At 51.8% G+C, this 24,994-nt stretch overlaps 8 protein-coding genes across 8 annotated transcripts; 2 read left to right on the top strand and 6 right to left on the bottom strand.

Moving 5' to 3' along the window:
• Nucleotides 1–91: 91 nt before the first annotated feature.
• On the bottom strand, nt 92–1,845 carry A1O7_05615 (uncharacterized protein; the record flags this gene model as incomplete). The annotated part of the gene is made up of 2 exons (XM_007759623.1): nt 92–1,587; nt 1,638–1,845. 2 exons carry the CDS (start codon nt 1,843–1,845, stop codon nt 92–94), a joined length of 1,704 nt encoding a protein of 567 aa, XP_007757813.1.
• A 703-nt stretch (nt 1,846–2,548) lies between these two features.
• On the bottom strand, nt 2,549–3,886 carry A1O7_05614 (uncharacterized protein; the record flags this gene model as incomplete). The annotated part of the gene is made up of 1 exon (XM_007759622.1): nt 2,549–3,886. The coding sequence occupies one exon, from the start codon at nt 3,884–3,886 to the stop codon at nt 2,549–2,551; it is 1,338 nt and encodes a 445-aa protein (XP_007757812.1).
• Nucleotides 3,887–4,634: 748 nt separating this feature from the next.
• A1O7_05613 (uncharacterized protein) lies at nt 4,635–5,646 on the top strand (the record flags this gene model as incomplete). Its single annotated transcript, XM_007759621.1, has 3 exons — nt 4,635–4,685; nt 4,827–5,195; nt 5,272–5,646. 3 exons carry the CDS (start codon nt 4,635–4,637, stop codon nt 5,644–5,646), a joined length of 795 nt encoding a protein of 264 aa, XP_007757811.1.
• Nucleotides 5,647–6,995: 1,349 nt separating this feature from the next.
• On the top strand, nt 6,996–7,549 carry A1O7_05612 (uncharacterized protein; the record flags this gene model as incomplete). Its single annotated transcript, XM_007759620.1, has 2 exons — nt 6,996–7,017; nt 7,080–7,549. 2 exons carry the CDS (start codon nt 6,996–6,998, stop codon nt 7,547–7,549), a joined length of 492 nt encoding a protein of 163 aa, XP_007757810.1.
• Nucleotides 7,550–8,346: 797 nt separating this feature from the next.
• On the bottom strand, nt 8,347–11,586 carry A1O7_05611 (uncharacterized protein; the record flags this gene model as incomplete). Its single annotated transcript, XM_007759619.1, has 1 exon — nt 8,347–11,586. One exon carries the CDS (start codon nt 11,584–11,586, stop codon nt 8,347–8,349), a length of 3,240 nt encoding a protein of 1,079 aa, XP_007757809.1.
• Nucleotides 11,587–12,520: 934 nt separating this feature from the next.
• On the bottom strand, nt 12,521–13,554 carry A1O7_05610 (uncharacterized protein; the record flags this gene model as incomplete). Its single annotated transcript, XM_007759618.1, has 2 exons — nt 12,521–12,781; nt 12,844–13,554. The coding sequence occupies 2 exons, from the start codon at nt 13,552–13,554 to the stop codon at nt 12,521–12,523; spliced, it is 972 nt and encodes a 323-aa protein (XP_007757808.1).
• Nucleotides 13,555–13,991: 437 nt separating this feature from the next.
• On the bottom strand, nt 13,992–15,669 carry A1O7_05609 (aromatic-L-amino-acid decarboxylase; the record flags this gene model as incomplete). The annotated part of the gene is made up of 2 exons (XM_007759617.1): nt 13,992–15,550; nt 15,621–15,669. The coding sequence occupies 2 exons, from the start codon at nt 15,667–15,669 to the stop codon at nt 13,992–13,994; spliced, it is 1,608 nt and encodes a 535-aa protein (XP_007757807.1).
• Nucleotides 15,670–16,523: 854 nt separating this feature from the next.
• A1O7_05608 (mitochondrial trans-2-enoyl-CoA reductase) lies at nt 16,524–17,762 on the bottom strand (the record flags this gene model as incomplete). The annotated part of the gene is made up of 1 exon (XM_007759616.1): nt 16,524–17,762. One exon carries the CDS (start codon nt 17,760–17,762, stop codon nt 16,524–16,526), a length of 1,239 nt encoding a protein of 412 aa, XP_007757806.1.
• Nucleotides 17,763–24,994: the final 7,232 nt, after the last annotated feature.

Below are 24,994 nucleotides of genomic sequence, written 5' to 3'. Positions count from 1 at the left end.
TTTCCATGGCATGGGGTGACGGCGGCGACGGCGACTACGACATAGATACACTAGGACATCAAAGACAGCATACCCCCATCTTATTGCAAAGCTACCTCATTATCTTTGTCTCGAGCGTGCGCCTCATCCAAAGCCGATGGAAGTTGGAGAGGAAGTTCTGCGCAAAGTACATGACTCCAAAGTCGTCGCCGTATTGTCCGATGACCTGCATACCGATAGCCACCTCGGGATTCCAGGGATGGTCGGGATGTTCTGGCGCAGGCACTGATATGGCAGGCAAGCCCGCCAGCGATGCCGGCACAGTAAAGACGTCGTTCATGTATCGTCTCACCGGCTTCTGGTGTTCCAAGTTTTCAACGTACGGTGGAGGAGTCGGTGCCGTCGGGACAATGATCACGTCCACACCGTTGTTGTTTGCCTCGGTATTGTCGTGCAGAGGATTGGGCATCCGGAAGACGGCGTCAAAGTCTTGCTGGACTAGGCGGCGGACTCTCTGGGCTTGGATGAAGTAGTTGTCCATCGCCCCGGCGCTCAGGGTATAAGTGCCGAGAAGGATTCTTCTGCGGACTTCTGGCCCGAAATTCTCATAGCGGTACTGAGAGAAGAGAGGTGCGGCGTCTCCATCGGCCTGGGCGGTCCGCGCACGGCCATAGCGGACACCATCGTATTTCGCAAGATTGGATGAAGCTTCTGCTGGTGCCAGGACGTAGTATGCAGACAGGGCATGCTTCGTCGACGGAAGAGAGATCGGGACAATCTCGAACTTGTAGTGGTTTCGTAGGTGACTCAGGGTTGCCGTCCAAGCCCAACGCACCAGTGGGTGCATTTCTGCAATATTGTACTCGAGAGGCACTCCTATGCGTCGGGTGTAGTTCTTCTGAGATACGAGTACGTCTCTGTTTCTGTTTCTAGCCGGGAGAGAGGCCAGTTCACTATCCTGCCGCCGGCTCGCAGGATAGGATTCTCTCCGGATGAAAAGTTTCGAGGCGAATACGGCTCTTCTTCTCTTGTGCTTTGCGGCTCTGATTCGCTGTCGAGAATTGTAGTTCAGACAAGTCGGGTCTCTGTCGTCGGGCTGTTGGAGAAAGTCGAATGTCAGCCTGATGTCGAGGGCGGACTTGGCCAGTATTCCAACAGTATCCAGGGAGTTCGCATAAGGTATTACCCCGACTCGCGATATCAACCCGTAAGAAGGCTTGAAGCCGACAAGACTCATGTAAGCTGCTGGCAACCTGACCGAGCCTCCAGTATCCGTGCCAATGCCGATATGAGCCAGGTTGCCAGCAACAGCCACGGCGCTGCCACCAGAGCTCCCCCCAGCAGACAAATGATCCTTTTTCGCAGCCTGGCCATTGACCACTGGGCCATACGCTGAATGTAGTGAATGTGACCCCATGCCGAATTCGTCCATGTTGGTTTTGGCGACCATTACCATGCCGGCCTTTTCAAGCAACTTGGTGACGGTGGCATTCTCTGAGGGACAAAATCCCTTGAGAATCTTCGAGGCGCAGGTGGTAGGCAATTCCACGGTCACGATATTGTCCTTGATGACGACTGTGAAGCCATGGTTGGCGGACTTCAACCTGTCTACCCCAGAGGATTAGCTTAGTAGGCGAGGAGGCACATTGGCAACTCACGATAGTTCCGCCACGCTTTCGTGCTCTTGTGCAGGTTGTCGTTCTGGGCTGCTTGCTTGAACAAAGCATCTTGCACGCGGATCTCGTTGTTGAGCGAGATATATGGGTTCCCATACTGGAAGTTGCTGTGCGACCGGCGCAGAAGGGACTGCACGTGAGCTTTTAGGGTGACATCCCTATAGTCGCGATGACCTCGACCGATGCGCATCAGCAATCGGTGCGGCAACGAGGCCTGTCTGCTTGCGCAAACGTCGTTGATAAACCACAGCGCGCGTGTGTTAAAAGTTCAACTGCAGAGCTGCGGGACGGCGCTTGATCGTCGAGGCTCCGTCACGTGTACGCGTAGCATCTCAGCCTCGGGACAAGGATGAAGTTTGTTCCGGTGCCGGCGTCGACTTTGCCCTGGCCTTACGACAACTGATTCGACTTCTTTCGACGCGTGCCGAGCCAGAATTGTCGATTAGTCCTTCACCGAAGACCGCTGGTCGACCATCGCTGTTGCCTGCTGTACCTATGGGGAAATAGGTCAGACAAGCGCATCGAAGGAGATATTTCAGCCCCGCCAGGCTGACAGCCTTGTTGCTTCTTCGGCCAGGCATGCTGGTCATCAAGCGACGCGACGGGCACACCTCACAGTCTCTGGTTGCGCTATCGAATCAGCTCAAGTTGACCTTGACTGTTGATTGTTCTGGCCATCGCGGCAATAGTTCTGGTAGCCAACCGTGTCGGTACGATACCGTCGAATACGAGAAGATGAATGATGCGACAAACTCTGGGCCCTCTAATCCCGATTAGCGGACAGTATGCTGGATATTCGGTGAACGCGCGACACCGTATTCCAAGATTTTCAGTGGCTGGAGAAAACAATACCCAAGTAGTTCTAGCACAATGATATCTCGTCATGGCTAGCATTACCGGCCCACGCGAAGCCCACGCACATCTGCGCCTGGCTTTTGCCCCATCAGCATTTCACTCATGACTTTCCCGGTCCCCAGACTCAGACTTATGCCCCAGGGCCCATGGCCAGAAGCGATATAGACACCACTGTTACCGGCGCGCAAGCCGAGATCTTTACCGTCTATCGCACCGATGTGGGGAGTCCCTCGCTGGCTTATCGGCCTGAAACACAGCCCTTCTCTAACCGTTTCCAAATCATCTTGATTCGGCTGACCGCCTCCCTTCGCAAGTCCCGTCAACTCTACCGTCGTCCTGCGCAGGTCCTGGATACTTTGCGGGTCGATCATCCGCTTGACATCAGTTGAAAGCTCCGGAAGGGGAAGCGTGCTATCATTCAGCCCGCCGACCCAGACTTCGGTCTCGCCACTGCGAGCAAGCCGCGCAAATGCCTCTGGCGCAAATGACCAGCGCGGACCGGGACCGCAGTATATCGCGTAACACATCGACTTGTCTTTGTCTGTGCCTCCCTCTTTTTCTGCAAGGTCCACATATGGCGTCGTATATCGCGGCGACTTGACCACGATGCTATGTCCCGCCAACGGCTCAATGGGTATCCGCAACTTACTCTGTGGAAACAGCGTGCTGAAGACGCGCGGGGTCCACGCCCCGGCTGAAATCACCACATTTTCACATTGAAGTTGTGTTTCCTGCTCGTGTGGCTGTCCAGCGCCAGCGTTGGTGGTCCGCAACTTCAACCCCTTCAATGCGCCCATATCATCAGTAAGCACGCCTGTTGCCATAGTGGAAAGATGAACCTGCACACCCCGTTTCTGGCACTCTTCGAGCAAGAACTCGCACAGCTCCCGCGGCTCGACCTGCGCACAGTCCCCTGGGCGACCGATCGTGTCGAACGTCCAGCCGCTCCGGCGCGTCCACACTGTAGGCGGAGTGTTGACTGGGTCTGGATTTGAAGCCAACGGCGCGACTTGCGCCCGACTCGTCCCCTCAGCAATCCAGTCCCCCTGTCCTCGGGATGCCTCCTCCACTCCCTCATCGCCCTCACTCAAACTATACACATGACTCCCCGCATATCCCCACCTACGATACCCCCCGTGCTGCTCCGCCAACTCGCGATGCAGGCGGAAGGATAATGCCCCCAGCGACGCCACGGGCCGTGAAAACCAATCTAGTGCCACGAATCCGCCAGCGTAGCCTGACGCGGAGGTGAAGAGGGTTGCCGACGAGTCGATGATGTGGATATCGCCCGACGTTGAACTAGCTGATCGCGCAAGAGAAAGATAATATGCAGTGGAGAGGCCGATGATGCCGCCTCCGAGGATGATTGTGGACATGTCGTCAAGGGGTGATATGCATGTGAGTTGATGGGAAGAAGGGAGTGGAAGTCTTGTTCTGCGAGATGGGTGGCGACAGGCAGGTTGCGTTTGTCGATGGCTGAGGGGAGATAGACAAGGGTGAGATAGAGTTAGTACCAGGTATAGGTATAGGTAGGTGTCTGTGATTCCTAAATACAGTACGATATCTCATCCCCTCTTGTACGGGGTTTCACATGGAGAGCTGCGACGTACTGTAATGCCCTGTGTATTGCAGGGCATCGAGAAGCAATCATAAAAGGACTTTTGTCAAGCGCCCTTCTCCGCCCTCGTCCTCAAACCTACTCCAGAACAACTGTGCTCGCTTTTTCGGCTTTTGTAGGTGGCCAGCTTTGCAGTTCAGTGGCCAGTCAGTCGTGTGTCAACCTATGCTGCCGGACGGAGATTCTGAGATATCCTCTCAACATCTGCTGGCACCCACGGGGTGTTAGGAAGGAAGGAGGTAAGGACGGAGGCGTTGGGCACGAAGCCCCCCGTGGTCGAGTTGACGTCAATTTGAGTCCGTTGGAGATTCTGCCCGAAGAACGTCCGTTCAACTTCGTTTCGCGGACTCGGTACCATTGTCAATATCTGGTCAGAGTGCTCCTCTTTACTCGACTTTGAAGGCCTCAAGTACATAATCCAGCGAGGGCGGAATCACATCGTAGGTATCATCGCGAATGACGTCGTAAGGAATACATCCTACTCCGTACCGAGGACTAGCATCAGAATGGCCACCGCATGGTTTGGGCCTTCACCAGACTGGATCTTGAAGCACCGGGTAGGTACTGTATATGTCTCGACTCTCCGCCTTTCTATGCATTCTCAGCGAGGAGGATCGCAACAGAGCAGTACACGCCATTTCACGATTACCCGTCCAGGCCAGGGCTAACCTAATACACTGATTGTCTCGCCTACACAGACCGAACATCCTTCAGCCAAGACGATCCTGTTGACGGGAGCGACCGGCGGAATAGGGCTGGCGGTCGCCAGACGCCTGCTTTCTTCCCCTGATGAGCACCTGTTGATCCTGACGGGGCGGAATGCGGAAGTTCTCCGACAATTCCAGCGAGAGTATCCGGATCGAGTACGGGCGGTACAGTGCGACATGGCGGATTTGGGCCAAGTGGCGGGACTGGTACGACAGTGTGAAGTACATGGGAGCCTTGATGCGCTGATCCTCAACCATGGGACGCTGGGAAAGTGTTTGCGATTGGCGCAGATGGAGGGCGACAAAGGTGAGGAATGGGAGAGGGTATTCAAGGTGAACGTTACGAGTTGCGTGGTCATGGTAAGTTTATGTCTTTATGGAATTAAGATGGTCTAGTCAGTCCAAGAAGCGCCATTAACATCTGATGCCCATGTAGATCAGCGAAGCACTTCCCTGGCTCCGACAGACGAAAGGCCGCATTATCTTCACCTCGTCTGGAGCCGCGCAGAACGCTTACCCGTCTTGGGGAGCGTATGGCGCCTCCAAGGCAGCAATCAACCACCTCACCATGACCTTGAAGAATGAAGAGCCGGATGTGACGACCGTGGCGATCCGACCAGGGGTGGTGGACACTGCCATGCAGAAAGACATCCGCGAGAGCTTCTTGTCGAATATGGACGAGAGGGATCAGCAAAAGTTTCGGAGTGCCAAAGAGGAAGGGAAACTACTGCCACCGGAGAAGCCAGGCAACGTGATCGCCGAGCTGGCTGTTAGCGCCGAGAGAGAGTTGTCAGGATTGTTCATTAGGTAAGCTATGAAGAGACTTGCGTCCCGTGCGGACTTGCTGACAGGGCTAAAGTTGGGACGACCCAAAGCTAAAATACTACGTCAAATAAGAGCAGAAAACCCCAGCGCCTAAATAATGGCATTACTGACAAAGGTTGGTGTGCGGGCTGTGCTTATAGGAATTGCGACGATGGCATGAATGAATGCCTTGAATGAGCAGCCATGGCGAATGCATCGACAACGGCGCTCGAAGTGGCCATCACAGTTTCAGTGGGCATGGGGACTGCGGAACGCGACCGGCCAGTCGCAGACCAGTTGAAACCACAAACCTGTTCGCAATCCGTTAGCGCATACCTAAGAATGCAACCAGGTATATCAACGTGAAGGACTTGTGACTCAGGCGAAAGATGAAAATGAATACACAGGCTTAAGCATCAGATCCAAGAGAACCTTCATGTTTAGCATGGAAGAGTGGTGTGTTCATCAAAGGAAGATTATATGAAAATGAGGGTGCCAGCTTACTCTTACAATGTTATGTGTTCATTTGGAAGACGACGCATGGCTGTGGTAGTAGCAGTCAGGATACGCTCCGTGGAGGAAGTGAGACAAAGAAAACCCAAGTGACGGTCGAATTCAGGTAATCGAACCAGTTTATTCGTCATCGCGTGTCCGAATTTGATAGTACATGAAGATTGCTCATCATATCGAGGAGGCTACGGGCTGGTAACTGAGGGCCAACATACATTGCAGTAGCTCAAGGCGCGGTCTCGGGAGCATGTACCTAACCTAATCTGCACAATGTCAGTGGAGGTCCACGTCGCAGCAAGAACAAGAGAAAAGATAGCAGCTGTGCAAAGCTTTCAGAAAGTCCGGTTTGGGTTTGGACAGGTAATCACCATATTTTATCGGGTATGATAGGGGCGACACGTAGAATTCATCATCAAAAGGAGAGCTTTGGGATGGAAGAAGTCACGTACCATGTATGCGTGGATGTCACCGTCGCGTCGAGGACCAAGCTCGACACGACAGCCAGTGCATCAAGACGGTGAGAATGTGGTCTTCGTTATCACCGTTCACAAAACAGCAACGAGTTGGAAGTGGTGAAGAAGAAAGAAAAACCGGCGTGAAAACCAAAGTGACGGACTTTTGAAGTGAACGGAAAAGGCTCCTTCCTGCCAAGAGAAATGACGCCTTTCCGTTTTAGGCCGCAAGAATCGCCCGCCTTGCGCTCATGTTGTTCTGCAACAGCTATTTAACTGTCCTCTTCCTCCTCACACTCGGTGGGCTGGACCCATGGGTCACCAACAGGCATCCCATCCTCTACCGAACCTTTAATCTACATTCATATCACACCCTCACTACACGTAAGCCATCATGTCCGACAAAGACTTTGGCAGTATGTTCCGCCTCCGAGTGACCTGAACCAACATACCAATGTGCTAACCTCGCGCCTCGCAGACAATGACGACCTCTCTCTCCCCAAAGCCACAGTCCAGAAGATCATATCCGAGATCCTCGCACAAATCCCGCACGATGGCTCCCCAGCAACCGGCAAGGACGGGGAAATGACGTTCACGCGGCCCGCGCGCGACATGCTCATCTCCTGCTCGCTGGAGTTCCTGCGCATGTTGTCTTCCGAGTCGAACGAAATCTCCGAGCGCGAGAGCAAGAAGACCATCAGCGTGGAGCACGTGGAACAGGCCCTCACGGACCTAGGATTCGGGTCATACATCGAGCACTGCCGAGGCGTGGTCGGTGAATGGCAGGAAGTTCAGAAGAAGCGGATCGGTCGCGGCGAGAAGATGCGCAACTTTGGCGGGTTCGACAAGATGGGAGAGGACGAGTTGCGGAAGATGCAGGAGGCGCTGCTGGGAGAGGCGAGGGGCAGAATGGAGGGCGGTGGTGCTGGCGGGCAGGAAGCGCAGTAGGATTGGCCAATGTTTAGACGCTGGATGAGTGGTGGGAGTGAAGGCGGTGCTGATAGCAACGGAGACGGCGATGGCAATGGCGGCGTGGCAGGAAGCGACGGGACGATTTCTCTCCCCCTCCAGAGAGTCTATCACGAGAATATCCATTTCAAATACAGGGCCGTGCGTATGGGACTACAGAACCACAGGAAGCGCAATACGAGAAGACGCACAAGACATTAAGCGAGGACGAGAGCGAGAGTGAGGGAGGTGCAATATTCCAATCATAGTGACCAGAGATCAGCGTTGGAGGATTGGACCCTTTCTTGAGGGACAGGACCTATACTGGGGACGGAGCGACTACCTTATGGAGCGAGTAAGGAGTACAGTACATTGTATGCATGATGTGTGATGCGCATCCCAGCAAATCAATCTGGACTGCAGAGCACGAAGCATGAAGCACGAAGCACTAGATAAGAATAAGATCATGGTTACGATCAAGATGCATACTCGGCAACTCTTCGATCAGGCCAGACTCGGCAGGGCAAATTGCTCGGCTTGTAGCGACGAGGTCAAGGCCAAGGTCAAGGTCAAGGCCAAGGTCAAGGTCAAGGTCAAGGTCACATTCAGGGTTATGGGCAGGACAGGAACCTACGCAATGACTTAGTTATTGCCACCCACTCGTTTCAATTTTCGATTGTTCTTCTGGACGGATTCAAAAAATCACTAATTAGGCCTGCCTGTGCCAATTCAATCGCTTTCCTTTTCTCGTCGTCCATACCTAGGTACACCTGGTGCTCGAAGCCGTCCCCGTCACATCACGTCCTGCCCCGTCTGCTCATGTCCTGTGCTCGCGTGACGTGGCCCAACTTGGTAAGCAGATCTAGATCCAGGTTTCTGGCCTTCAAGTTCCCACCCAAAGGCACGTCTCGCCTCGTTGCACCGCCGGGCACAGGCGGCTCCGGCAGTCCATCCACAATAATACTCCACTCTGCCACCGTGGCTCCGTCGCCAAACATGTTCCTCGCGGTCGCTGTGGCGCTGAAGAGACTGCCCCAGATGCGCAGCGTCGCGTACCGGGCCGTGTACACTTGCCCCGCGGCCTGCGGGATGGCGAATGTGGTGATATTGTGTTGTACGGCCTCGATCGCGTTGAGTTCAGTCACGTTGTACGCGTCCGTGATGTTGACGCGCTGATTGTTGGCCACGACTTGCACGCCGGAACCCGTTGGGAGCGAGGCCGCGGAAGGGTTGGCGAGGGAGGTGTTGTGGAAGAGGACGGAGTAGTTGTACGGTGGGGCCTGGGCCCAGTTGAACTCGAAGCTTCGGACACGGTAGCCCTGGGGCAAAGTGACGGTGATGGAACTGGTCCGGTTGGCGTACTTAGGCTGCCACTTCGTCGAGGTTGCGCCGTCGACCGCCGCGAGCGGGAATTGACCTGGGAGGAAGTCGTCGGGCGAGGAGGCGGGAAGGCACTGCGCCACGTTGTCTTGCGTCGTTGGGATACGCCCGATCTGTCGATTGGGGATGGTTATGCTGGAGTTGGGCGAGAGTTGGTGGGTCGATAGTGGTGGAGCGCCGACTGGACCGACAACGACGGGGACGGCGGCATTCGCAAAAGTTACGTTGGGGAACGCGCCCTCGGCCGGCGTGATAGAGGCGTTCCGTGTAAGGATGGTGTGCGTCTGGTTGGAAAATGCCTGGATAGGAATACCGTACCAATGAAAAGTGCGGTATCGGATCTGTGGGATCTGAGGAGGGAGGTTGGGGTCGACGTGCAAGCTATAATCCGGGACCAGGCGAAGCCCCAGATATCCGAACAGCACGACTTGCAGTGCGCCACCGTGGCCGGTCAGGAATGGGAACGCCGGGTGGGTGCCGCCGTTCTCGTTCCAGTTGTCGACCATTTGTTCGGAGAACTGGAACCACGGGCCTCGGACGTAGGGGTGAGTGCCGTATTGCTCGTAGGTGTAGGCAGAACAGCCAGAGGGCGAGATCTGATTGGCAATGACAGAGAAGATGGCGTATGTCATGGCAGGCCCATCGACGGATTGCTTGGCCGCGTAGTAGTCCAAGTCGCTGAGCGAGTCGTTGGCCGTGTAGTTCTGGCCCGTGTAGGATAGAGGGAAGGTGTTCAGGATGATATCCGCCTGCTTAACAACACCCGTACCGTTCATGCCGACAAACTCCAAGGTGACGCCGGAATCCTCATCCTCACCGATATATACGTTCTGAGCAATGTCGTCCCACGTGGTGTTAGGTGTCGAATTGAACTGAGAGCGGAACTGGTTCGCACGGGTGAGATGAGTGGCAATCATGGCCATGGTGTAGCCGCCATTATTAATGTGATTCGCATACTCGTCGGGATCCGTCATGTTGCGAAGCACCCAGTCATCTCCGTTTCTTTCGACGATCTGAGAGTACAAAGAGGCGACCGAGTCATAGATGGGCCACAAATCATTTTGGAAAGTGGCTGCGTCGCCGGACGTAATCCAATAGTTCGTGAACTGTAGCCCAATATCACCGTTGAGGTGGTACTGGTAGTCCCAGCACGGGCCTGTCGCTGTGCAATTCCCATATCTCCCGCTTGTCCAAGGGAAAATTGCCGCCGCCGAAGTAAAGTTGGTATCGTTCTTCGACGAGGTGAAAGCAGTGCCGACGTTTCTTCGAGCTTGTTGATAGCGTTGGACACGGTAGTTGGCGATGCCTTTTGCGGCGGACGGGAAAGCAGCAACGAGACCCGGCTGCATCCAGATCTCAGCATCCCAAAAGATCTGTCCAGCATATGCGTCAGAACCAAGACCTCCGACTGAGATACTGTTGCTATTGATCGAACCGCCGGCGTTAACGGTGTTGTTGATCGCGTTCTCTGAAAGCGTATTTTGAAGTAGATAGTACGGATTCGCCACTGCTGTAATTGCCGCGTCAAGAATGTACTCATCGTCGGGCAAGGTTCCGTTCTCTGGGAAAGAGAAGTCGTCAACGGATGAGGGCGGAAAGAGTCTGGCCCACTCTGCAGTATGGGCCTGCAACGACTCAGCATAGCCGATGGATCGAGCTGCGAGTGCGGCATCTCTAGCTACCGATTGGGGCTGCAGGAACCCATCGGTGGAAGCGATACCAACGAATTTGGTGAATGTCGCAACCTGACCAGCTCGAAGCGTGACATCAAGCCCAGTCGCGATTGACGAACGGTTGTTGCCCACATATGGGCGTTCAAGCGTACCTTGCTGGACAGAGCGAACTGTTGCGCCGGTACTGCTTAGGCCAGCATAAATGTAGGCTGTCACATTGTGCACACCCTGAGGCTGGACGGAACTGTAAATGATGCCTGAGTCGACACCATTGGGCCCGGCAGTTGTCCGGACAGCGCAATCGCCGTTGATCACATTCGCAATTGTGATGTTGGTCGTTCGTGCCGCCGTGATGTTCATCTGGACGAATCCTTGGTTGATGTTGAGTTTGTGAGCAAACATCTGGTAAGACACGTTGAATGACCCTTGGCCGCCCGCTGGAGTCCATGTGAAGGCCCAGTCCTTTAGACCTTGCTTCATATCTAGGCTCGATCGGAAGTTGCTGATTGTGCTGCGGTTGGTTGACGCTGCCAGAAACTTGTTCCCGCCTAGATCCGCCACGATGCCAGCCCAGTGAGGGATGCCGCTGATGGCAGTATCCCATCCATACTGGGACAGCCATGGGAAATTGCTGCCATTGAGCGTTGGTTGAGAATCCCAGAATCCACCGACGGTTGCGAAGGTCTGGCGTCGGGTGGTTAGCGGCCAGCCACTGACATTGTCGCCGTCGACTGAGGACTCGACCTCGAAGAAAGGGCCTAGAGAAGCTACACTGATTCCATGATATCCGTTTGCGACGGTAACACGAGATTGATAATGCCCTTGGTCAAGTTCGGTTGTGGCGAGCACCCAGTTCGTGGCATCCCAGGTCACACCGTCGAAGCGGGTCTGGTAAACCGTCGAGGCGTTGCCGGACTGAGCCGCCGTCAAGGTGGCCGAGAGGAGAGAGAGAAGCAAGCAAGAGACGTGCGTTCTGCCAGCCATCTGCTCGAGTCAGTCCGATCCGTCCGCTCATACAGCTGCGTCGTTTACGTACTTTGGCTCCCAAAGTCTCGCGCATCTGCCCAATCTTGCACGTAACTGCGCAAGCCAAGTACAAGTAAAGCTGTCGTGGATGAGAAAATCTATGTTTGGTCAGGCCTCACAACGCACGCCGCGTTCACACTGTCCCCAGTTAATGTCCACCGTCCAGATCACAGCAAGACCAGCTTCGAGAGTTTGCGGAAGTCACAGAAAGTCTCTGTGCTACTGAGATGTTGTCAACTCACCTCCGCCTCTACCCAGATATGAGCTGTACGAGGCTAACGCAAGGCACCCTGCGGACTATTGGTACGGTTCCATAAAAGTATGACACGAAAAGTTACATCGTACCATTCACTGTTGCTTGGATTTGTGTACCCTTGTGGTCACATTGTCATGATCTAACCGCTCCTTCCACGGTCATAGGCCATCGGCGAGCTACCTTGTGGGCCGGATACAACGTCCACAACGTCATCTGTCGGGGAGACCAAGAGAATGCGGAGGAAGGGTCGAGCTGCGCGCCGCAACAAGGTCGCATGGCGTCAAGCTGCTCATCGACCTGCTAAACTGGGTTCCGTCGGACTTTGGAAGCGATTGTGGGGAGCTGTGGGGGCGAGCGGAAGAAGCCTGGGAGCACCATTGCTGGGATGGCGCAGGTTGCGAGAGCGCCACCAATGTCATCTCCAGGCTCGGAAAGGCTCGGTTGGCACGCTTCCAAGCCTGGGGCTGTCGCTCGCGTGGCAAGGCGGGGAAGATCAGAGGATGGACTTACGCCCAACGACAATTTGTAGTGCTCATCAGACGCAGTCGTTCGGATTCGAGTGCCGAAGTCGCTGCATCGACTCGTAGTCGCACCCAGTATAAGGATGCCCACGCGTTCTTTCTGCGGGCTGCCTAATCAACCGTCTTGGTCTTGGTCGTTGTCATCTTCATTGGCGTGGGAACTTGGCCCTGATCTGTGTCTGTTCTGTGCACCGCTTCGTCTCCGGCCGGATCGATAGCTCTCAGATGCTGTGATGGCTCTCTCGCCCACAAAGTGCTCTCCATCCCACAGAGTTTTGCAAAGCGGACATCTTTCGTTTCGCTGCACTCGGAAGAAATTGGTCTTGCATATGTCGTGGATTCGACAGGCACATTCGCGGTTCGCGCATCTTTGACCCTGCGAGCACAAAACACCAGTTAGCCTCCAACATGTCGGATCCGACAAGTGTTTAGTCGTACCACCGTGATGATCTCCTTGCAAGCATGACAGAACTTGATTTTGTCCCTCTTGTTCCCGTCCTCGTCCTCGTCGTTGTATGTGTCGACCAGCCAGCCCTTCAGCTCCATCAACGCGCGCGAACTGAGGCTGTAGAACCCGGCTCTGCTTTTATCCAGCCATCCCTCGTCCACCAGCTTCCGGAGCAGGGTCTCAACATCCTTACCGCTGAGCACGCCCGCTGTGGGTTGTGTCGCGTTCTCGTCTCCATCTCCTGTGAGACGCCGGTTCTGCGTCCGGCCAACTTGGATCGCATCAATGCCGCTGATGCACATGGCTTCTCTTCTGCCCTTGTTATTCTGCCCGTCAAACATGGCATCCAAAAGATTCTTGACAAACGCAATCTCGTCGGGCGAATACGTTGTCGCAAGCTGCGTGAGAGGATCGCTCGTGGTGTTGACCAAGGCGTAGATGCGCTCGCGTGTTTGTTGGTGGAACGTACTTCGGATCTCGAGGTCCAGGGGGGAAAGTCTGCGGTTCGCGTCTGCGATGTAGTCATTCAAGTCTTCCACCGTGACGTCCTGAGGCAGCATTTCGCGGCGTTCCTGGAAGGACGAACATGCTGCGATGATGGGTCTGGCCGTGTCCAGAGTGAGGACGCTTCGGGCGAGGAAGGCTTGTAGGAATGCGCGATTGGCATCAGTGTAGCCTGGACCTGCCCCGAAGGCTTCCATGTGAACGACTAAGAATGAGGACGGTAGATAAGAAATTTGAAGGTAAACGACGATTTCGTATGTACGAGAAAGATTGAGGGGCAGGGCAAAACCACTTTACGCGTCAAGGACAACGCGTCGCCTCCAAGCATCGTTGAAGCAATGCAGCAGCCCGCTTCTCCCGTGTGAGCAATCTCGACGTCTTCTTCACTTCAAGCCATTCGTGGACGAGAAGGGGAGGATGAGATCGACTCCCAGAAGCAAGCTTACACTGTCGTCACCGTAGGGTGCTTGCCTGAGTCTGGCTCCAGGACCCAGAGGAGATGCCTCCGCACAGCATCGCACGACCGAAGAGAACCACCACAACATACGTGTCCTTGGCCACCACCATGGTACATGCACCCTCTACGAGTGTTCACGCGTACAGAACTGTGATCTATCTCAAACTCTAATGTCTATCAATGTGCGTGCCCATTACTTATCTTCCCCTTGTCCTGACCGTTCGAGCTTGAAGCCAGCACCTCCTCGGTCGTCTTGACAATAATGTCAAAGGCGCCTCGGATATACTTCTCCTCTCCCAGCGGGTTTCCGCTCACAACGCGTATAAACGACTTTGCTGCCGTGCTGCTGCACGTGATAAAGATCTCGCCTCTCTCGTTGATCAGATCCCCGATCCGCTTCGTCACGTCGTTAGCGTCCTGTTCCTGCTGTTGCATTGCCGCTTGTTGAGGCACAAAGTCTGTGTCGGTCGTTGCTGTACTACGCTGCGAGCGCAAGGCAGACGGCTTGACACGAAAACACGTCAAAGCGAACCTTGGCTGTGACACGAGTTCAAACAGGTCACTCCTTCCACGGACCAGGTCAGCGAAGGTTTCGCCTCTCTTGATGCTGTTCCTGACATGTGCTCGCATGCCCTCGAGGCCGTAACTTCTCACGACGAACCAGATCTTCAGCGCCCGGAACCGTCTTCCCAGCGGGATCTGCCAGTCCCGGTAATCCGTCACAAGCCCACTGTCAGAGTGCTTGTTCGTGTAATACGCCGCGGAGATGGACAACGCCCTGGTAAGATGGTTTCGATTCTGGACGAACAGACATGACGCGTCGAAGTTGACGAGCAGCCACTTGTGCATGTTCATATTGAACGAGTCCGCCACGGCCATTAACGGTGAGTATTTCGAGGAAAATTCCGGGCAGACGAGTGCGGCGCCCGCGTAGGCTGCGTCGACGTGGACCCAGATATTCGGGTGAGCCTTGAGGATCGGCGCCAGGCCGGCGAAGTCGTCGACCGCACATGTCGACGTGGTCCCCAGGGTGAGTGTGATGTAGTAGGGTTCTAGGCCCTCAGCTTTGCACTGTTCCAAGGCAGCCTCGAGCTCGTTCGCTCGCAAGGACAACTCATTTTCCAACTTCGTCGGGACGGAGCAATACTTTGTTCCCGCAATGAGTGCGCCCTTCTGCGTCGACGAGTGCGTCTGGTCCGTCGCCAAAGCAACCAGTCGACTTCTCAACTGGTCGATCCGGTCCTCCCGTTCCTGGGAACCGGGCGTCAGTCCTTCTGCGTCACACTTACCGTGCAGATACCTCTCGCGCGCGGCAACCATACAAGTAACGATCGCTTCCGAGGCGCTGCCTTGGATCGTCCCGCCCCCACCACTCGGACCAGTACTCAGAAACTCCTTGGGCAGATCAAACGCCTGGGCTAACCAGTCCATGACCACGGTCTCCAATTCCGTACAAGCGGGGCTGCACAGCCAATTGAAGGCCGGCGCGGTGAATGCGGCCGAGTACATCTCACCCAGCATGGAGGGGTATGTCACCCCGGCAGGGAAGAAAGCCATGAAGTTGGGAGACTGCCAGTGCGTCAGGCCGGGAATGATCTTCGACGCGATGTCGCTCTGAATCTCTCCCCATGGCTGTGGCTTCTCGGGCGCTGAACTGGGCAGCTGGGGCGCCAGGAAGCCGGGTTTTATGCTGGGTAGGACGGGGTAGTTGGGGAGGTTTTGGTTATACGAAATGACTTTGCGAAAGGTCAGTTTCAGTCTGGTGTATAAAGGCAGGAGGCCGCAAGCATTGAGACTGCAACATACTCTCTTCTATGACCGCGTGGGCGGCCTTTCTAAATTGGTCGGCATCCATAACCTAGATTTTTTGGCCTGGAGCGAAATTCTGGATAGATGAGTTTCCAAAGAATGGCTTCCGATTGTGGGACTCTTTCCACCAGGTATTTGTACTCGTATAGACGTCGGACTCCAAGGGGCGTCTAGCTCGTCTCTACGTCTTCTAGAACACAGGAGAACAACGCCACAGATATGCACGCCCTTGTCATAGACCGAAGTTTTAGGTCAGATTATGGTGTCGATAGCTGTGCGAAGGCGGAATTGAGGCGCATGTCGGCATAGAGATGCAAATCATTGGCGGAATTGCGGAGCCTTGCCACGATTCGCAGGAATGAAGAGGAAGGGGAAAGGGAAAGGGGATCCCTGGGGATACGTGCTGCTTCTGTCGACTCAGCGTAAGTTTCTGCAACCACAATGTACCTAAGTACTGAGCGATGCTCCGCCGCAAGCTACGTTCATACTAGTTGAGGTAGATTGATGGCGCTCTGTGCGCTGTTCCATTCAACGAGGAACCTTCCGACCGTGTCCGCCGCTGCTTGGACTTAGGATGTGGCAGGAGTGAGTTCTTCTGGTCTGACATGGAACCCCGTAGCCCAATGCAACGCAATTCCTTGTTCTGGACTGGTGGCCTCTCGTAGATAAGATCGCCTGTATATATATATATATATATATATATCCTCCAGTCTTGCATGGTATGCTGCGGCAGGCGATAAATATCAGCGGTTTGCGTACGCTGTCGTCATGGTTGTGACCAGCTACGTATCCGCACTTTTCGTGTCCAGACTGCACATCCTCGAGTCCTGGCCCAGAATCACGGTGAGAACACTGCTCCGAGCGGCACCTATAGCGGAATTGTTGGCATAAATCATTTGCTCATGGCTCTTGCTCTTCAAACACCAAAACGCCCTTGCCGGGTCTGAATCCGCCTAGCGTGCCCTGTACAGCTGCCTTCAAGATGTCAACTTCGGTTTTCCATCCCCATTTGCATTCTTGCACGGGTATGTCCTTGAAGCGGCCTTCCCTCGTCAGTCGAAGCACATCGTCCACGGTCTGTTTCTTCTGGTCCGGATGCCGATCACTCCATTTGCTCACCCAGAAGCCGTTGAAAGTGATCTCCTTGAATATCAATAGAGAAGCTGGTAACATGACAGGTTGCTTGCTCATCGCGCCGTACGTCACCATTGTTCCGCCAGGGCTTAAGAACTTTGCCAGTGCGGTAGCCGGTTTGCCACCTACGCAGTTCAACCCTACTCGGATTGGCTCGCGTCCACCGTTCGTCCACTCTTTGATTTGGTCTCTTATCTCTCGCCCTTGAAGCTCTTCTTCAGTGATGACCTTGGTTGCGCCTATATCGTAGAGCTCCTGGCGAAGCTTCTGTTCTTCCTCCTTGTTCTCGCGGCCTCGAATGACATTGATGCTCTTGAAGCCCCATTCCTTGCCGAGCTGGATCGCAGCTCTCCCGACTCCGCTGTTGGCTCCGTTCTGGATGAACCACTCGTCCCCGCGAAAGCCCCATTTCGCCGAGTCAAGGAGCATGCGGTAAGCCGTGCACGGGTTTACCGACACAGTACCGACCTGTAGGGCCGTCAAACCCTCCTTGTTGTCGATCTTTATAAGCTTGCTCTCGTCGATAGCCATGTGTGTCCGCCATGTGCCCATTCCGGTGCTCTTCATAATGACCCAGTCTCCCTTACTTAGGCTCTTCACTCCGGAACCCACACTGATTACTTCCGCGGCACCCTCGTTTCCTGCGACGGCCGAGGGTTCTGACGTCCCGAGAGCTGTATTCATTTCTGGCTTCGCGGGATAAACTCCTTGAATCTGGTTTACGTCGGCCGGGTTAATGGGTGCGACGAGCATGCGGAGGACGACGTTGGTTCCAGATGCCGGTGATATCGAGTGGCCGTGGAGTGACAGGACATCTTGCGGTTCTCCATACTTGGAGTAGACAAGCGCCTTCGACTGTGTGTAACCATAACTGCTAATCCCGCGTCTCTGGTAGCTGGGGATTTTGAAAGACTGCTCGCAGTTGCGACATACAAGCCTGCCTGGTGCGTATATGCTTCGCGAGGCGACTTTAACGGAACCCTGTACACTGCGAGGGCCGGCCATGATATATATTTGAAAGTAATGAGTAAAAGCAGGGTTCACACGAGCATCCGTATCACACAAGCTGGTGCGAGCCGCATGCAATGATGCAAAGCTGCCTTCTCCGCATGTCGGAAATCATATCCGCTGTCGCGTCTACGTACCGGCTTAAGTCAGACCACCGTGTAATGCAACAACCGCGTACTGCAACAGCCTCGCATTTACGCGTCAAATCGCGTTCTTAACAACCCTCTCTCTTTCATATCACACCAGCACACCACAAACCTCTCTTATCTTGTTCATACTTGGTCAGCATGCCCTCCTATACCGAAGAAACCCTCCAGGAGGCAATCCGGGCCTTCGAACGCGGCGATTACCCCTCGATTCGATCTGTAGCGACAGCATACCGCGTTGACTTGAGTACCATGAGTCGTCGACTGAAAGGAGGCTAAACTCGACAATCAGTAAGAGAAGACTAACAGCTGCTGTCCTCTACATAAGAGGATCTTCTTATTCGATGGATTATCGATCTTAACCACGCTAGCGCCCCCCTAACCTTCTCTCAAGTACGCGAGTTTGCTGGCCTCATCTTAAAGACCTCGGATGGCCCAACTTTAGTCGGCATAAACTGGGCAACACGCTTTCTCAATCGTCATCCAGAGATAAAATTAAAGGTAGGAAGGAAGATCGAGTACCTGCGCGTTGAAAATACTAGTCCAGATACCCTTCAGACCTTCTTTACCCTCTTCCGCGCTATTGTTACCCGTCATCAGATTAAACCAGCCAATATATGGAACTTCGATAAATCCGGACTAGCTATGGGGGTCTGTACTAACTAAAGAGTTATTGGTGCAACTAATAAGAGACGTTTATATCGTAAGACGCCTGAAAATCGTGACTAGGTCACTATAATCAAGGCCTGCTCGGCGGAGGGTCGTTTTATCGATCCGCTGGTGCTTTTTAAAGGTAAAGACCTCTAGTCAATATAGTTCCCGCATAACTCACCCTCGAATTAGCAATATAAGTGTACTGAGAACGCCTTTATAATAAATACAGTCGGGTTAAGCTGGTTATAAGAGATCTTCCTCCCTTAAACCGTAAATAGCACAGCACCCCGATGTTACGACCCAGTCTTTGACCAGGTCAGGGCCCAGGAACCAGAGGGAAGCTGGGCCGAGCCTGGGCAAACAAGGGGCCAGTCCTGGGCGGGGACAGTGGACGGCCCAGGCCGACGGTCACGTGACGACTCGGTAGCGCTCAGTGGTGCTCAGTGGTGCTCAGTGTGCTCAGTACTAAGCACAACTAAGCAGGACTAAGCAGACTGAGCGGCCAACTAACATATATACTCGGGTTAATACCTACTCCCATAGCTTCGTAGTCAACTTCAGTTAACATTGCGCTCAAGGAGATACAGTACAAGTGCTGTGTCCCGTCTAACGATCCGTTCGACATTAACCTCTACTCTACCCCCGATACTCAAGAACCCTGAGGGTTACCTGTGTGCTTACGTGTCCTTATACACGCTGCGCGGAGGCAATTCTTAACACTTTAACTACCTCTTAACGGTATTATTAGATAATGTCGAAACTCGTTCGATCCCCCTCGCCGACAGGATCCGTCCGATCCTCGGCACCCAACCCAACTCCAGGACCCTCGTCGTACGGCACCACCCAGGTAATAGGAGGACAGGGTGATAAGGACTATTATAAGGTTAATGCGTACTATGGAGACCGTGCTAAGCTAGGCATGTTTATTGCCCAACTCACGGCCTTCTTTAAGCTTCAACGCACTAAGTACCCAACCCACGAGGATAAGGTCTTGTACGCCGCTCTTAACATGAAGGGACTAGCGTTCCACTGGTTTAAGCTTATCATAATGGACCACCTGACCTCGCCGGACGGACAGAAGGAGGATGAGACTAAGGAGATCTTCGGGAGTTTTCTAACATTTATCGCTAAGCTTAAACAGATCTTTAGTACTCCTGGAGAGGAATAAGCAGCATCCTAAAGAATCTATTAAATTAAATAAACGGGATCCGCAGCGTAATACTTCACCCTCTTCAAGCGGCTTTAAGCAAAGCTGGACTGGGAGGATAACGCGTTCGCGGCAGTATTCTATAATAGGTTAAAGGACAACATTAAATACGAACTAGGAGTTAAACGACCGACCGACTACCATAAGTTGGTCGATAGAGCCATCGAGATTAACAACTGGTTATTTGAACGACGGCTGGATAAGTAAGGCTACCGAGGAAAAGCCGGGACTATATACTACTCAGGCAGAAGTGGGTATGGAAGACAGTCTACTTATTAGCCGCAAGGGGATCCTATGGACCTGGACATAATAATAACTCGGACCTCACGTCACAAAGAAGGGTTTAAACGTTCAGGAGGATATGGAAGGAATAACGAGAAAGAGAGACGTAGACGCGAGAACCTATACTATACTTGCGGAAAAGCCGGACATCGTGCACGAGATTACAAGTAAACGGCTCACGGACTGCATATAATAATGAGCGACGATATAGCCGGTATAGGAGAAATAAAGGCCGACACTCCTATTAGGGTTACAGTAGTCACCGAAGACTAGGACTAGACAGCATAGAAGGGCCACTAGAATTCGGACACGCGGGGCGTGGGTAAGCCAGGGAAGAAGGAGTTCTAACAACGGAGAACCGATCCTAACGAGGCAGGTCAAGCCTTAGATAAAGAAGTATGTTAATAATAAGAAAAACCGATTAATTACGCAGCTAGATTTAAGTATCTAGACGCTGCGCACGAATATATAAAACTGTCTTAGACTGCTTACTACGACGATTCTTACACCATCCACCTTTCCGAAAAGGAAGGAGCTAGATGGTTCCCTTAGAGGAAGAAGTCGAAGAATCGAAAGAGCAAGAAGAGTCGGGAATTTCAGGAGATTCTCGCCCAGGATAGGGATTTGCACAACGAACCAGGATTCTGAATGATGAATACCTAGAACGACGACAAACTACAGTTTATTATCACTAAATATACAGCGGAGTAGATCTAACTCATTACGCTATACTAGAAAAGTGAGGGTTATAACCCTAGCTGCTAAGAAGGAACCCAGTACACCCATATAGTGTTTAACGTAAACCAAGAAAAAGAAAGGACGCTACATGTTCTGACGTTCCTAATCTGTCGCAATGCGAAATGCAAAGAAACCAGGATGCATTTCCATTAAGGAAGTGATAAACGAATCGAACTTATCGAGATACCCGATACTAGCCTTAGAATGATGGGCACGGAAGAAGCCCTAGAAGAACAGAAACCGGACTAAAGGATCGAGTCCGAAGATGATGATGACGGCATGCCGATGACAGACCAGGACGACTAAGTAAATTGAATAGTGGTCGTACTGAGATGGTCGCTATACTATCTTATAATTATTACTAACTAGTGGTATAAGGAGTTGTGCTAATAGGACGATTATAAGGAAGAAACTCAGCACTACCACCTTATATTCGATCCCGAAATGGAACTACGGAAGTATATAAAGAAGATCTAGTTCAGTTACTGTATAAACCCGGACTATAAAGATAAAGAGAACTTTCATATACACTAAAGTGTATAGCTAACTACGGTATAGATTAAGCAACCCCCGGAGTAATTAGAACAGATCCTGGAAAGGCGCCGATAAGGAGATGGCATCAACATAATAGTAGAAACATTAGGCACTATAGAAACTATGGTCGATGAGCGAAGCAACAACGAACATATTGCGGAATATTTTGCATGCTGCGACACCACCTGCAAGCACTACTACACGGCACATGCACACTTATTCAACATTAACTCGGAATACCTACACACGGCCATACCATCATATATATATAACAAGATGATACAACGAAACCTAATGTATAAACAATAAGAATGTATATAGAGACGACATCTACACCTCTATTTCCCTAAATAAGAGCTTAATATGGTCACGGGACTGTTATACAACCCGGATATGGTTAAAGCCGTTGTAGATAAACGATCTACCGTAGACTATATCGCTAAATACTTTATATATTGCGATCACAGCTGCAGATACAGAGAAGAAGCGCACCTTCACATCTATAATATTAACCCAGATTATAGTGATATCGCACTAACACCGGATTAACACAGTCTATTACCAGACTACGAGAATAGAGATTGTCAATGGGACCTATGGCCCTACCGACACCTACTAAAAAACTTGTAGGCACTGACCTGAAGAGGCTAGATCAGTTGCTAAAGTTGCCTTAGACAACTACTGGATTATACCTGATCCTGTCGGATATCCGGAAAGAGCATCTCGTCTTCAAGGCACAGCTCGCTGGAGTCGACATCAGAGTTATGATCGATAGTGGCGCTAATAGTAACTACGTTAGTAAAGAAATAGCTAAGCGACTAGCCAGGTATCAACGAAAGAAACCACTACCCTATACCCTGTTAATGGCTGATGGCAGGACGGCTGGGATGGTATAAGAAGAGCTTCGAGATATAGCCTTTACAATCGGATAACATAAAGAGACGATTACCCTCGACATCACTAAGATCCTAATATACGATGTCATGTTAGGTATGATATGGCTTTATGACCACAACCCCCATATCGATTAGCAAAAAAGGAAAATCATATTTTCGTTATACAGTACGAACCAGAAAAAGGGAGATCAATTACCTCTAAAGGCCCCTATCGAAGAAAGAGCGATAATAGTGCGACCGCAGGGAAGAAATACGCTAGCTGGCTCTAGTATTACGGAGATTCCCCCGGAATATAAAGACTTTAAAGATATCTTTAAAGAGCGCGAAGGATTAGCGGCGCTACTAGAATATAAGCTATAGGATCACGAAATACTAATCTAGGAGGGTAAGGAGCCCCGATATACCGGATGGCTGAAGAGGCTATCCTAAAAGGAAGAGGAATTCCTCAAGGATTACGTGGAGAAACTCGAGGCTAAGGGCTTTATACATAAATCAACATCACCTATCTCTTATAGAGTACTTTTCGCACCTAAGAAAGATGGAGGACTACGCCCTTACATCGACTTCCGACCACTCAACGAGATCACGATCAAAAACAGATACCCACTTCCACGAATCGATGACACACAGGACCGACTCCTTAGAGCTAAGTACTTCACAGCACTCGATATTAGGGACGCCTACTACCGAGTACGGATGAAAAAAGGAGAAGAGTAGAAGACGGCATTCAAAACCAGATAGGGACTCTAGGAGTATTAGGTAATGCCCTTCGGATTAACTAATGCTCCCGCCTCGTTTTAAAGTTTGATTAACGACACGTTGAAGGACTTCTTGGACGACTTCGTGGTAGCGTACCTCGACGACGTCCTAATCTTCTCGAAAACGTACAGAGAACATGTGGGACATGTACGAAAAGTACTACGACGATTACAGGAGAAATAGCTCCCGATTAAACTCAGTAAATGCGAGTTTCACAAAGACAGTATAGCTTTCCTAGGCTATATAGTGTTAACTAGGGGACTATAACCAGACTTAAAAAAGGTCGAGGCAGTACGAGACTGGCCCGAACTAACCAACGTTAAAGAAGTGCAAGCGGCACTTAGATTTATGAACTACTACCGAAAGTTCATTAAAGACTTCTCGAAGATAGCAGCACCTTTATCAGCACTAATAAAGAAGGACACTACGTACAACTTTAACCAAGATTATAAGAAAGCCTTTAAGGACATCAAGGACTGACTTATATCGGTACCCATCTTAGCAATCTTCGATCCAGAAAAGGAGATCACACTTGAAACAGATGCATCGGACTATGCCATCGGAGCCTGCCTCACGCAAAAGGATGACGACGGACGAGCGAGACCGATCGCATACTACTCCAGAAAAATGACTGGGTAGAGCTGCTCCCAGTAGCATAATTTACATATAATAACTCAAAGGCCTCTATAGGAATATCACTATTCTACGCGAACTACGGAAAACACCTAAACATCGAAAAAGACCTAAGGGGACTACGACCAATCGCAGAAAAAGCAAAAATCTCAATTGAAAAACTATAGTCACTATATAAGATAATGAAACAGGAGTTATATAAAATATCACAAAAAACAACGAAATATGCCAATAAGAAAAGGTCTGAGGGACTAGACTTTAAGGAAGGGGAGAAAGTCTACATTTTACGAAAAAACATTAAAACACAACGACTAAATGACAAGCTGGACTACATAAAGATTGGACTATACAAAATCAAGAGGAAACTGGGACCAGTGACGTTTAAGATGGAACTGCTAGAGGGCATGAACATCTACCCAGTGTTCCACAAATCACTACTTAAGAAGGCACCATAGAACGCTACACCGGGACCCGTACTGGTCCACGAAGAGACATAAGAACCTATATACGACGTGGAAGGGATCCTAAAACACCGGGGCACTAAACGCCAACGACAATACCTGGTTAAGTGGTTAGGATACGAGGACAGCGAAAATACTTGGGAACCAGAGAAGAACTTACCCAGAGAGATAATCATTAAATACCACCGCCACGACCGACGCCGCTAGCTGGAAGGGCGGTCGATGGGGATGGGCCCCTCGAACCCAGCCATAGACCCAGGTTCCAACTTAAATATTTACTCGAGCTGGGCATCGTCCAAGCCAATGAGCACCGTGGAAGAAGCAACAAGAGGAGGATCAGTGTAATCTAACTCGTCTAAGGACTCAAGCTCCTAAACTAACATTTTCCTTTATTTTTCCAGTAAGCCATCGGCTTCCTGCTGTAGACGTATACGTTCGGCGTTCGCCGAAGATAACGCTAACTGCACTCGCGCAGCTTCAGCTAACATTCCTTTAATCTCTTTATCCTTCTAGCGGGCCGCCTCAGCCAGCCGGTTGCGCTGCGCGGTCAGCGCGTCGAACTCCTCTATAGAGAAGGTACCGTCGTAATCCTTCACACCCTTTCTGGTGTAAGACGAGTATTTCGAATACCCGTTTAACATGAAATACAGAGAATTGGAATTTTGGCATAGTATACATCGACCTATGGCGAACCTCTAACAGCTAAGCGATTCGATTCGTTAGATGGCGGTTTAACGACGGAGTGTGGAGGGGCGATTATTCTTAGAGACGCGAAACTAAGGTATAGTCAGCCATGGGGGAAGAAGAAGAGAAACACTACAGCGGATTGGGGGGACACCTCACCTTAAGTACGTTGAGGACAACGAATAGGCTAAGGGGGGGAAAGTGTTACGACCCAGTCTTTGACTAGGTCAGGGCC

The sequence above is a fragment of the Cladophialophora yegresii genome (genome assembly GCF_000585515.1).
Source record: "Cladophialophora yegresii CBS 114405 chromosome Unknown aczIN-supercont1.4, whole genome shotgun sequence".
NCBI lineage: Eukaryota > Fungi > Ascomycota > Eurotiomycetes > Chaetothyriales > Herpotrichiellaceae > Cladophialophora > Cladophialophora yegresii.
Note: the sequence above shows the minus strand (reverse complement) of the source record. Positions and strands in the feature narration are given on the sequence as shown.